We start from the raw sequence: 14460 nt of genomic DNA, 5'->3' as shown, positions 1-14460 counted from the left end.
ACACATGTTAATGCTCAGTAGTACACATTTATGGTTCTTTAATGCAGTGGTTATCAAACCTTTTTCGCCTCCCTTGTGTACAGTGGATTCATTTGCGGCCCCCCCAAAGAAAATGTATGACATAAACATTCTAAAACTTACAATTTGAATTAAACAAAACATATTAAATTATACAATGTATTGCTTTTGTTTAGTAGCCTTATTTTTCTGAGGTTTAGTTACACAGAATTTATAATAAAGTAATGTATTTCATAAAATATTATAAAACTGGGGCCCCTGGCACCATCTCACGACCCCCAGTTTGAGAACCACTGCTTTAATGTATTTGTTTGCATTGTATTAAAAAGCGTTCATTTTTAATGTGAATATACCGTATGTGGTTGAAACAGATAGCCTAGTGCAGGGGTAGGCAACATGGAGTGCCGATGTCCTGCAGTGTTTAGCTCCAGGTCTAAACAAGCAGACCTGAACAAACTAATAAAGGTTTATAAAGTCACCTGAAACTACAGGTAGCCAAGGTTTTATTATGGTTGGAGCTAAAATCTGTAGAACATCGGCACTCCAGGATGGACGTTGCTTACCCCTGGCCCTAGTGCATCCCAAATTTTTTAACATTAACATTTTAAATATAGCACTATAGTTATTATGGCCTTTAGAAACATGTTTTAGAGGAGATAGGGTAGTGCACAAAAGGCTCCTGTGGCGCGGCCTAGGCTTTTTTCCGTAATGACATTTTTTCCTTACATTACTTTTACTTTTATACTTTAAGTAGTTTTGAAATCAATACTTTTTCACTTTTACTTGAGTAAAAAGCTTGAGTTGATACTTCAACTTCTACAAAAGTCTTTTTAAACCCTAGTATCTATACATCTACTTGAGTAATGAATATGAATACTTTTGACACCACTGCAGGCAGGGACACATAATTATTAGATATTACACAATATAATAATGCTGTTATCATTTTCGCTTATTTCCTGAAAATCAGAGGCGGACACTACTTGAGTACTTTGAGTACATTTTCCAAGCATCTGTGCTTTATCAGAGTGTTTGTCTTGGAATTTTTTTTTACTTTCCCTTACTAAAAAATGTTCACTACATTCTAAAGCATAGAACCACACGGTGTATTCCTTTTATAAAATTTATTTAATACATAATTACATAAAAATTGTGTACTTTTACTTTCTTGAGTACTTTTTACTTAAATAAAAGTAGAAAAAATACTAGATGTTTAATGTACTTAAATATTAAATATAAACCATAAACTTGAAATTATGAAATGTAGTGGAGTAAAAATTATGATAATATGCTTTGGAATGTATGTTTTCCAAAGAAAAAACACTGATAAAATACAAATACATGAAAATGTACTTTTCTGTAGAAAGTAAAAATACTTAAAGCAACACCAAAGAGTTTTTTTTAACCTTAAAATAACGTTTCCAAAAAAGTTTCAGTGGTTCATCCACTCAAAGCAGGGTCAATGGCACTTTCACATTCGCTTTGCAGCCCTCTATCGGCCAAAACCGCACTAAAGAAGTTTCCAACCGTCGGGTAGTGGTCCTGTAGTTCGAGTGAAAACTACAAGAACTTGCTTTACGGCAGACCTACAATCCAATCAGAGCCAGCTATGCTGCAGTATTTACGACAGTGCTAATGAACAATTAAGCGTCTAACCTGTAGGGAGAGCAAAGAATAACTCTTTAGTGTTGCTTTAAGTAGTGTCCGCCTCTGCTGGGAATTTTTTGTACAGTCATTCATAGACACTGCCATTATTTTTTTGCTTGCTGGTCATTAAAACATACAGGACTTTAGTTTGCATATCCACCTTATTTTTAATGTAAATGTGGGCACCGCCATCTTTCAGCTCTTTTATGTAAGACTTAAACAACTTTAACAAAAATAAACAACTTATAAACAATATTTTCTACGTATATGAAAACATTGCCATATAGTTTATTTTTGTTGTTGAAGAAAGTGCATTAAATGTAATTCTAGTGCAGTTTTTTAAATGTTTTAAGATTATTTGTTGGTTTTGTGAATTTTAGAGGATTGTTACGTTTTATAATTTTCAAACTGTTATAAAACATTATTGCTATTCAGTTGCGGCTGGTTATTTTAATAACTGACTTGTTGCCATGGTTCGTTATTGAGGGGAGTCCGAAACGTGATGCTAGATGAAACAAACTGTAATTGGTTGTTTGACATGACGGTCAAACAGCTCGTGGGGGGTCCAGAAAAAGCAGCAAAACCACCCGAACTTCAATATTGAAGGTTTGACTACGAGAGACTACCATTATAGTGATCAGTGTCTGTTTTAGTTAGACTCTTGAGCTTACTAGCCTTTCCTCTGGCTGCTACAACTTTGTTTTTAAAACATGTTTGTTGTGGTAAAAAGATGCCAATAATGTAATAATCCAACCACAGTGGCAATTAGTATCTTATTGTTAAGATCATCATCTAGTGAGTTGATTTATTCATTCAGTGTTTGATCAATCAAAAGTATATTTTTCTGTTAATAATATGATACTGCAGTAAAAGATCCTGCACTCTCATAGCAGTTCATAATTCTGACAGATTTTAAGACAATTTCCACATGAAAAAAAGAAAAGTTGGGACATTTACGCATAAAAAAGGTAAAAAAAAAAACGCTTGACTGACTTTCCCACAGTATAGATACTGGTATGCCTTTGTGCTTTTAAAGTTATGGATCGAAGACCTGTTACATGAAATAATTTAATATATCTTCATATGATGTATCAGGCCACTTCTTCATTTCATCCTCTCACTGGGTTATTCATGCCAGGTGCAGTAAATATTTACAATAACTGTTTTTAATCATGTTTTATGTGTGCATAAATGACATTGTTTTATACTGACTGGCTATTGAAACCTAAGTCTTGCACAGAAAAGGAAATACGTCACATTACTTCCACATTCTAAAATAATTTGGATAGTCTGGTTGTGTGAGTAGTTTCTTGGCTTTATACAGGGCCATTTTGTATGCAATCATCAAGATCCCATTTAGTCAATTGAAGGGTTGAGCAAAGACTGGCAAATACTGTGTCTGTCTTACCTCGGCAGATGACTCCAGAATCATATGAATGATCAGAGCTGGATGTCCATCCACGATTTCTGCAGTCCTTTAGTGACAATTCAGTCCCATAACAAGAAACTACATTCATCCATATTGTTCCCACACCAGGTCCAAAGTAGGCAAATCTTTTTACTTCAGCGCCAACCGGACATCCAACCTCTTTACACACCACTGCACCATCAGTAGGGTTCCACCCATCTGAAGCCACTGTTCCCCATGTTCCATTATGAAGAACCTCCACTCGCCCGGAACATGAAGTACTGCCATTCACCAACCTAACAGGAGCTAAACATGAAAAACAAAATAATAAAAATGCAAAAATATTCTAGTAAATTCTAGTATTTAGCTCTTATCCATACAATGACAAAACAACAATGGAAAATGAGGGCTGACGTAACGGAGAAGATTTTTCCTAATAAATGACTTCTAATTAGTCATAAACCAGTGTCACTGGAATGGAGCCACAGGAAGATTCTTCAAAATGTCTACTTTTGTGTTAGCAAACAGTTCAAGAACAATAAAGTTAAGAGCAAATCAACAATTTTTTATTTTTGTGTGAACTACATACAATATTTATTCAAGGGTTTTAAGCTCACAGTTACAGACGACTCCAACATCTTTTGAATGGCTACAGTTGCTTGTTCCTATTTGCTTTGTTGGACAATTTTTCACTGATGACTCATTCCCAGCACAACTCAGACCATCCAGCCACACGGATCCTGAACCTTGCCCAAAGAAAGCTCCGGTCTTTACTGCCACAGGAGTCCCACAACCCATGCTACTACACACCACTGCAGCATCTGTTAAATCCCAGCCAGCATCACAGACGGTTCCCCATTGATTATTATATAACACCTCCACTCTTCCAGAACACTGATTAGGACCATTTACCAGTCTTATATCTAAAGGAGAGTGAATGAAACCATAAGCAATGTCAATTACTTTTCTACAAATCCTATTCAGCTTAATACTGCTACATAATACTAAATATGGACATGACAGATATAAATATATTACACATTGTTATAATACTTTTTTTTTTTCATTTATTTCTTAGGAATGTTCTGTACAACCATTTGCAGAGATTGTTGTCATAATTTATTGCTCGATTGTCAGAAAAGCAGATTGAACTTCAGTTTGCATAAAGTCTAGTTCTGTGAGAATAGATTTAGCAGTATTATAAGAGCATCTATTATTCTTTTCCTGAATTTATCTTTACATTATTGTGTAAACCTGTGTTTCTACTTTACAGGTAAACAATCTGCAAACATACAAATCCCAAAGACAATTCTAAAGCAAGTTATGACCTCTCGAGGAAAATCACTTTTCTTGGACTTTCTTGGACAATAAACAGCAAAGTTGTAATGTTTCAGTTACTTGTGTTACTGTTTGACATTGACATGTAATACATTTGCATAATGCCTGCCCACTGCCTAAATGTTAATGTAGTATTTAGCTGTCTGCTCACTCATTTCACTTTCTTAATTCTGTTTACTGCTCACAGTTGTGTCGATAAAGACTCAGCTACACCCGCTTTAGATAACTAACACTGTGTTTTATTATGTAGTGATGATCAGCCCTATGCCCTTATAATCTCTTCAAAGACTTCATCACTCACTGTAAAAGCTCTTCTGTGTAACACACAGATATTGTGTGCACATGTGCCAACCTTTTCTATGAATGGTTAATTCTGCATCATTTCTGACATGTATTAGATGATTACAAAATGATAACATATTTCTGAAACATCCTTTCCAATTATTCTTGTGTAACCTTCCACAACCACTTAAACCGGTGAATTAACAAAGCTCTACCCCACTCATTAAACTGATAGCGAAACCGGTCTGAGTGGGACTCTTACCGGTAAATCCACGTAAATATCGCTTTGTGTCTTGGACTGATGCCACCGATTACATCAATTACAGAGAAGCTACATCACATGCCCCCTAAGAGGCACAACATCTCTTATACACACACTAAACGACTGACAACAGACCCGGCCAATCACAACAAACTAGACCAGCATGACCAATCAGAGCATTTTGCAACAAGGCTTTTTATAGGCTCAGGTGCAACAACAATGAAAAATATGTGGAAAAAATAATGTTTGTTTAAACAAATCAACTATGAAAAGCTATTCTAGCATACCACAAAAACAATATAAAAAAGGACATAATAGGTGCTCTTTAATCTTTATATCAGGATCATTTTTGTTTGCAATCACAAACATCCTAGAATCACTTGAAGGGTAGAGTAGAGATTAGCAAAGTTAAAAGCAAACAAACAAAACCACTATCTATCCCACCTCGACAGATAATTCCAACATCATATGTATGGTCAAAGTTGGATAATGGCCATCCACGATATTTGCAATCCTTCAGTGACACTTCATTTCCTGAACATTCAAGTGAATACATCCATATTGGTCCCACACCAGGTCCATAGTAGGCATAGCTTTTCACTTCACTGGTTGGACATCCGACCTCTCTACACACCACTGCAGCATCAGTAGGGTTCCACCCATCTGAAGCCACTGTTCCCCATGTTCCATTATGATAAACCTCCACTCGTCCAGAACATGAGTTACTGCCATTCACCAACCTAACAGGAGCTAAACATGAATAAAGAACATGTTATTAAAAAAGCTCAGATGTTCTTGTAATTTCTGTCATTATTTACTAACTTATTTAAAAAATGTGTGCTTTTTCACAGAAAGAGAAAACAAAAACACCTCACCACAGCTTCTTTCTATAATATGACAAATCAACAGCTTAAAAATAACATGGTAAATGAGATTACTTCGTTAGGTTACAATTACTGTAGGTCATTAATCACTGTCACAGGAAGAAGAATTAGCAAAGAGATTTAGAATGATAAGGTTTGGAGCAAATAAATAATCACAGAGTTTATATTTTTTATTCATCTATATCAAATATTTATCCAAGAATTTAAAAAGCTCACGGTTGCAGACGACTCCAGCATCTCGTCCATGGCTACAGGTGCTTGTTCCTAGTGCCTTTGATGGACAATTTTTCACTGTTGACTCATTCCCAGAACAACTCAGACCATCAAGCCACACGGATCCTGAACCCTGCCCAAAGAAAGCCCCTGTCTTTACAGCTACAGGAGTCCCACAACTCATGCTATTACACACCACTGCAGCATCTGTTAAATCCCAGCCAGCATCACAGACGGTTCCCCACTGATTATTATATAAAACCTCCACTCTTCCAGAACATTTATTAGATCCATTTACCAGTCTAATATCTAAAGGAGAGTAAAAGACAATCATAAGGAAATGTCAATGTGTCAAAGTAATTTTTACAATTTCTCTGTTTAGTATAATGCTGTGTTACATAATATTATAATACTGTTAATATTTCTTTTGTTTTCCATTTTTACAGACTGCAGTGCCATTATCTATTACTTGCTGATCAGCAAAACAGAATAGACTTCAGTTTCCATAAAGTCTGGTTCTGTGAATACAGATGTAATGCTTTTAACATGATCATTGTTTGTATGTAATCACAAATATCGAAAGCAGATTTGGTAGTTTCGGGGGGTTTATTGAATTTGTATTATTGAAAATACACTGGTTCTATATGTTACACTCATATTATTGTTTCCACTGGTATTTTCCAAAGAGCACTGAATGGGCCCTATCTTGCACCCAGCACAATTGACTTGATCAGTGACGCATGTATCATTCGTATTTTGCACCGGCACACAGCAGGTTTTTTCCTCCACAGACGCACGTCGGCAAACTAGGGAATGAACTTGCGCTCCCTGGGAAGTTCAGCGCAAAAAAGGAGGCGTGTTCCGGCGCAAACCATCCCTGATGCTATTTTGCAGTTTCAAAAAACAATTGCGCCACTGACCAGAAAAAAAATGTCTAAAGTCAGTGGCGCGTTGCGCATTATGCTATTCTAAGGGCGCATGCTTGACCATAATGTATAGCGTGCACAACGCGCACACACTTTCCTTATCTAATCTACACAGATGCAACAGTTATTTTTGCAAATCATAAATTGTTACAATAAAAAATATTAACACATGAGATAAGGGAAATCATTGTGGTGAGCATTGTGGTGATAGATTTAATTTATTTTGTGTGGCTGCGTTAAAAAATATCATGCAAATAACAATTAAAATATTTTCATAAGTTTGTTGTGTGGCTGTATTACGTTTATTTTATGTAAATAATAATTAAAATGTTTTCATAAGAAACCTTAATGTATGTGAACTTGATTTGTAAGTGTACTTTGGGGTTGGACTGCTTGCGTTTCTTGGCTTTCAGCGGTGAGGGTGGATGCAGCGATGTCCTCTGCTGGCGTCAGGTCCTGTATAGAGGCAGATCCACCTCCGTTACACGGCGTGCCCGATTTATGCTGGCAAGCTTGGGATTCCCCCGTCTCCTGACATCATTGTAGAGCTTGCGGCGCAACGTCCTGGGGATGCCAGCTGATGAGACAATTGTGCCTATTTCCTCCCACGCCTGTTTAACCGACGCTGATTTGGGCGGATTTCTCCCATCCCCATACACAACAAGTTTTCTGTCTTTGACTGCTCTTACAAGAACGTCAGTCTCCTCGGCTGTGAACCGCTCCTGGCGTGCGCCTGGTAAATCCGTCATAATAAAAGCAACCCGCCATGGAACTTGCGCACTTGCGTTTAAAGGGAATGTTGGATGACGTTCTGATTGGTTTATTTAACGTTACGCCCAAACCACACCTATGAATAATGAACCTACTTCAAACCAACCCCTTATTGATTTGCGCCTGGGGCAAGAGTTATTTTTCCCGCCGGGAAAATAGCAACAGCGCCCAAGATCCGCCCACAAAGTCACTTGCACTTTGCGCTTCGCACTTGCATTTCAGATCGTCAAAATAGGGCCCAATATGTTACTGATTTACTGCACTAGAAGTTAACAACACTTTATTAAATGTCATAGCGACATTTAATTTACTTTGTTACGATTAGAAAACATTCAAGTAATAAATAACTGTGACAGGTCGAGGGTGTAACATCCATACCAACATGCCACCAGAGGGAGCCCTCACAGGAGTTCTAACCAGGCACTGCTCTCTGCTTCTCTCATCATTTCCTGTTTACTCCTTATTTAATCCTACCCTGCCATAGTTTAGACGCGAAGTATTGTCAGCTAACCCTGTGTACCAAGTCTTCTGATAAGTATGTTGTTTGCCTGTTAATGACCTTTGCCTGTTTATTGTATTTGGATTACCCCTATTTTTGTTTGGCACCTGGAACCTTTGGCTTGTGAGTTTTTCTTCAGAAGAATTAAGCTAAGACTTTTTGCCACTACACAGTCACCTGAAGGGTTGAGTAGAGACTGGCAAAGTAAAAAATACTGTATCATTTCCTACCTCGACAGATGACTCCAACATCAAATGAATGATCGCAGTTGTGTGTTCCCCATCCACGAAATGTGCAGTCTTTTAGTGACAATTCAGTCCCTCTACAATAAACATCATCCATCCATATTGTTCCCCCACCAAGTCCAAAGTAAGAAAAGCTTTTCACTTCACCACCGGTCGGACATCCAAGCTCTTTACACACCACTGTAGCATCAGTAGAGTTCCAGAAATCTTTACACACTGTTCCCCACTGACCACCATGAAGAACCTCCACACGTCCAGAACAAGAGTTAATGCCATTCACCAACCTAACAGGAGCTAAACATGAATGAAGGACAAGTCAGTTATCAGTCATTATTTGTTGATACATGTTATTTCAAAGTTGTAAGATATTTCTGTGGAACACCAAACGAGACATTAATGAAATATGTAGTATGACATATGTTAAAATGTCATCCATATAATGACAAATCAACATAGCAGTTTTAAAATGTGGGATGGTGAGCGAAGGGAAGATTTTTAATGATAAATTAGGAAATTAATGACTGTCATTGGAAAAGAATGGGGAAATGAATTTCAAGGCTCACGATTACAGATGACTCCAGCATCTTCTGAATGGGTACAGTTCTCTATGTTCCATTTTTTTGAGTTACAGCTTTCCAGTGTAGTCTCACTTCCAGCACATTGTGTGGCATCCATCCATATTTGTCCAACACCTTCACCAAAATAAGCATCAATCTTTGCCGCTTGAGCATCTCCACAGCCCAGTTCTCTACACACCACTGCAGCGTCTGATAGATCCCAGCTGTTATCACACACTGTTCCCCATTGACCATCATGAAGGACCTCCACTCGTCCTGAACACTTGCTACTGTTATTCACCAACCTAACAAAGTCTAAGGTTACATACAAACAGGATCAAGGATTAGAAATAGCATTTTGTGTTTGTCTCTTTGGCAGGGACTGATCAGCGACCGGCATGAGCGTAGATTTTATCTGTCAGTGGAAAACAAATATGATGGAATTCAATGTGTACCATAAACTGTGAGCTTACCCTAATTTATCAAAATATCTTCTTCATTATTTATCACAATACTTCCATAATATTTGTTTTCCTCCTATGGAAGTCAATAGTACGGTGTACATTTTAGGACATCCTCAGATGTCAGAGTCAGGTGTCAAATGAAAAGACAAAGCATCGGACAAAACGGCATCAGAAGATTTTACATGTGGCCCCACCCCTTCACATGACATCACTATCACAAACTTAAAGACTTAAAGAAATCAATAAAGACTTATGAGGGCACTTTTGTTTCTTTAACTGTGTATTTAATTGTAGCCTTGACACAAATTGTTGTTGTTCCTTTTCTCACTCACCTCTGTATTACAATGATTTATTTAAACACGATTTTACACATGATCAAGCAATAAAGAGAGCGAGCGAGCAAGAGAGATCCCTACTAAAAATGGTTATAGTTGTTGTGGTACGTTCCTTAAGTTTTAACACGTTATAAATGGTTGAGTTCCGAAACCCGGTGCCATGCCTATATGGCCGGTACCTACCGGACTGAATCAGAGGTTTTGGTGCCTCTTAAATTACTGAATGGTCCACTAAAATATTTTGCTCTCTCTGTCGCAAAACCAGCCCGGTACATGATGCTAGTTAAATTATACTGCACTCAAATGGTGTAATTACTAATTTCCTGAAAAAGCATGTGAAAGTCATAAAAGTTTCATAATGCATAGGATTCAAGTTTCATTTCTTCTCTTAATTTAAGTGAGTTGTCCATTTTTATATGGTTGTGGTTCCCTTTCGAGGAACTCGAGCTGTGTCGCCATAGCAACACTTCGGGGAATGCCTCGGCGTGACTGATCTGAAGCACGTGTAAAACATAATCAATAATTAGATGATTGGAAATAGGCTGGATGCCGCGCGGACCAGGGGTATAAGAAGGCACCCCAAACAGACACACTCGCTTTTAGTGCCTCAGCAAGTGACTGCGTGTACGTTTGCATAAATCTGAAGTATGTTTTAAGAATCAGTTCAAGTATGTGTATCTCCCTGTCGGCGCGATATCACAGACAAGGATACACATGCATATGTGTCTTAGAGTGCAGCACGCACAGTTGGCTTTTGAGAAACCTGGCTGTGTGCACTGTGAGAATTCACTACATGTGTTGCGCTCCAGCCTCGCGCTTCGAGAAGGATATATCAGGCTCACGCCATCACGGATTCGGTCCCACTTCTGTCGAGGCAGAGCGGTCACTGCACTCGTGCGTGCAGGTGGCAGTATCCCCGCCTACGTGACATCTGTCTCTCGCTCTCTAGGAAGCTTGGGTTCGCGGCTGCGATCCCACTTCTCAGCGGCGGTTGCACTCGTGGGAGTCTCCGCCTGCACGTGAAGTCCCTCTCTCTCACTCGCCGGATCAGGAATGCGCCCTGCGTGAGAGCCATATATTTTCAGCTGTCTATCTCCGGAGAGATGGATCCTCTTCATAATCCGCCTACTGTTTAAAGCTAAACGTGCAGTTTCCACGCGAAGCCTCCTCTTTTTACAGTATATAGGTATTATATGTGCATACATAATAATGAAAATAATAATATTTTTACGTTTTCTACATTTGTATGTGTAGGCTATGTATGTATATCTGCCTGTCACAGCCTGCATGAGCTGTGTCAAACAGTGATTTGTGTTTATGCTGAATGTTGCTTGTACAGCTGTACACAGCATTTATTCTTCTGATCGGCCGCTGGTGCGCCGTCAAGATTTGATCTTGTCTGTTACGATTCGAGTCCATCATCCGCTGAGGCGGGTAACGTCTTCGTTCGTGTTCAGTATTTCTTATTGAAGCAAATCAGCTCACACCCCATTTATGGTGCCTGCTTCCCTTCAGTGCCCTCGCAGGGCACACTCATTGCTGTGCGTAGTACCACAGGCAGCCACAATTAACCTACTCCTGCATATGGTGGAACGGCATACAGCTGGTGTCACAGGTCGGGGCGGACCACAGATGTAAACAAGCCGCGCCCCTTCCTAGTTTCCACCTTGAGGAGGTCCCAAAGTCATCCCAATGACCAGACAAACACAAGCGTAAGTAAAATTTAAAAGACACTTTATTTAATTAAAATAGGTAGGAAAAAGGGGCAAGGGTAAGTTAAAAATAAGGGTCTCTCTTTCTGCTCTCCAGGTGAGCCGAGAAGAAAGGGAGGGGGGCAAAGGGGAGACAGCAGGGCGAAGCTCCTATGCCTTGGCTCCTTGATCCCGTGGCGCCCTCCTTTTCCTCCTGGAGGCAGATTAAAACAAGGTAAGTGGTGATTAAATGTTGCGGAGCCCTGGGGGTCTTGTTGGCGACAGGCTGGCTATCCCCTTGACGCTTTCCTAAGGTGGTGTTCGGTAAGTACTTCACAGGTATGATATGCAGGTTCTCTCCTTCTGCAAGCTTTAAGCTGTAACACAGAGGATTACATAACAGACTCTGGGACTTTCACTCTTACCGTGATGACGTACAGGTAAGTACCTCACAGGTATGGTATTCAGGCTCTCTCTCCTCCTTCAGGCTTTAGCGCACAGGTATGATATGCAGGTTCTCTCCTTCTGCAAACTTATAGCTGTAACACAGAGGATTACGTAACAGACACTGGGACTTTCACTCTCACCGTGACGACGTACAGGTAAGTACCTCACAGGTATGGTATTCAGGCTCTCTCTCCTTCTTCAGGCTTTAGCTCACAGGTATGATATTCAGGCTCTCTCTCTCTCTGCAGGCTTGTAGCTATAACACAGAAGATTTTGTAACAGGCACTGGGGTTTCAATTCTCACCTAGTCGACTTATGACTACGTGCAGGTAAGTACTTCACAGGCGTGTTATTCAGGTTCTTTCTCTCTTTCTGCAGGCTCGTAGCTGTGGCACAAAAGTTTACGTAGCAGACACTGGGGTTTCCATTCTCACCTAGTCGACTTATGATGACGTGCAGGTAAGTACTTCACAGGCGTGGTATTCAGGTTCTTTCTCTCTTTCTGCAGGCTCGTAGCTGCGGCACAAAAGGAATTTCAGTTATAGACCCAGGAGCTCACACTGGTTAGTAGGGCAGCTCCTTATAATAAGCAAAGGCGAGTTAGCTTTAGCTACTGCATTTCTCCAACCTTCCTTCAAAGTTTTCGTAACTCTCTCATTCAACAGATACTAGCAACATTGGAAACGGCTCATGAACAGTGGACTTACGGTGACTGCGCTTCACGCTGTATAGTTATGCTCCAAACCTTAAGAAGGTAAGTCGTCGTAACTTCGCCCTCCAAAAAGGCCTCTGGTACTGCCAAGGGGGAAATCCAACACCGTCACGCCGAGCCGAACGCTGCCCTCTCCTCTCTTCCACTTCGACTACAGAGAACTAGACAGGGGCGCACCTTTGAAAAGGCTCCATGACAGGTGAGATCTGATCTTCACCACCGTTCCTATAACAGTACGAATGTCTTCATACACACGAACACTTATTAATGTGGATTTTACTCACAGCAGTCAAAGAATTCGATGTCCTTCACCACCGTTTCACTGAGCCAGGCCGAATCCAAAAGATGACCAGAACAGACGTCACAACTGAAGCTTTAATACAGGGTCACACACACAGCATATACAATGAGTTGTTTAACCGGTCTCCACAGCCTCTCGTTCTCCCACGGCGGGTTCAGCAAAGGGAGGGGGGTTACAGACAATTCAAACACAGCACGCCACTGCACTAATTCAAAGTGTATTCTCACAGCAAAAGCACAAACTCACCCACAGCATTCTATGTGCACATTAAGGTCACAACCCCGTCTTCCTCGAGCTACACCTGGGACCGGTTTGCGTTGGAAGTGAAAACCAGCAAGGTAGACGTTGCTGTGGCGCCCCGTGTTCCTTTCAGGTTCGTCACTCCCCGGCTCTCCCACCACTTTGCTCCGTGGCAGGGCCGTCAACCTGAATACTGAGAGCTCACAACACACGTTGGACAAGACAGCTCCACAATACACACTGTATCAAACACTGAGTACTCACAATGGTTTAATAATGACCTCCTTTGTCTCTTTCTTCTCCAGACCGATGAGATCCTCTTCACCCGTATTCAAATACACCACTCGGATCTTCATCAGCAACTCTTGCGGTAAGTCATTCCTCCTCAATGCTCCAAACACAACAGTAATGCACATAAATCCATTCGTATCCAAACTTTTCAGGGTTATCACTTACTTGGCCACTGGCTCTATTTTCCTCTTCTGCTTTTTTCCCAGTAAACAAGCTCCTTACTGTTTCCAGCGTGACTGGAAACGGTTTGTTTACACGACACGGCCAACGCAGCTCCAATAATCAACCCCACAAAAGACTGCAACTTCCTTCACACGACCACGGCGTCCTTTCGCCCGGACCAGCCCCGCACTCTTTCCGCCCGCTTTCTAGCGGTCGCCGGATCAGCGGAGCCTGCGGACTCTTCGGAGGCTGGTCTTTGTTGTGTTGCCCAAGGCGGAAGTTAACTCGCCCGAAATCGCCCCTTTCTGCTTCTTCAGCCCGTCTTTTAAATCTGCAGTAATCATATGACCCGCCTAGTAATTAATCGCTGCCTCATTCCCACACCTGTTGCGAATCAAGCCTGATTTCGTCTCCATGGAGAACCAGGAAGTAAACTTGTGTTTAAAAAAAATTCGCTCCGGGCGGAACCTCTCCTCTCCATTTTTGGTTCCGCCCTAAGTCACCCTGTGACACTGCCTCCAGTGGGGAGCATGTATACATTCTTGTGCAGGAGGCTGTAGAACCTCCACATGAGAGAAATGATGACCTACAGCCATTGCTTTATTGTTTCAAAAAGGAGGGATTTGTAATTGTTCAATGATGCAGCTCAGTCCTATGCTGTGACTGAGACAGACTGTGATTTAATCAGATCCGTAGACTGATTCCTTACATTAGAGCTTATGTCTTCATTCAACACGGGAGGGTTTTCCCCGAGGGGAATCCCGTCT

General features: G+C 40.5%; 1 protein-coding gene across 1 annotated transcript in view; it reads right to left on the bottom strand.

The window, feature by feature from the left end:
• Positions 1–14460, bottom strand: part of LOC141279852 (scavenger receptor cysteine-rich domain-containing protein DMBT1-like) — a 40840-nt gene that overhangs the window by 9495 nt on the left and 16885 nt on the right. The window contains exons 4-14 of the mRNA XM_073811719.1: positions 13505–13631; positions 13247–13426; positions 12984–13072; positions 12422–12503; positions 11718–11917; positions 9144–9365; positions 8608–8787; positions 6056–6361; positions 5529–5705; positions 3796–3996; positions 3074–3379 (exon numbers count right to left, since the gene is read on the bottom strand). Coding sequence (XP_073667820.1) covers positions 3074–3379; positions 3796–3996; positions 5529–5705; positions 6056–6361; positions 8608–8787; positions 9144–9365; positions 11718–11917; positions 12422–12503; positions 12984–13072; positions 13247–13426; positions 13505–13631 — 2070 coding nt within the window. The remainder of the gene's footprint in view (positions 1–3073; positions 3380–3795; positions 3997–5528; positions 5706–6055; positions 6362–8607; positions 8788–9143; positions 9366–11717; positions 11918–12421; positions 12504–12983; positions 13073–13246; positions 13427–13504; positions 13632–14460) is intronic.

The sequence above is a fragment of the Paramisgurnus dabryanus genome, chromosome 1, assembly GCF_030506205.2.
Source record: "Paramisgurnus dabryanus chromosome 1, PD_genome_1.1, whole genome shotgun sequence".
NCBI lineage: Eukaryota > Metazoa > Chordata > Actinopteri > Cypriniformes > Cobitidae > Paramisgurnus > Paramisgurnus dabryanus.
This window is presented reverse-complemented; position numbering and strand designations above follow the sequence as displayed.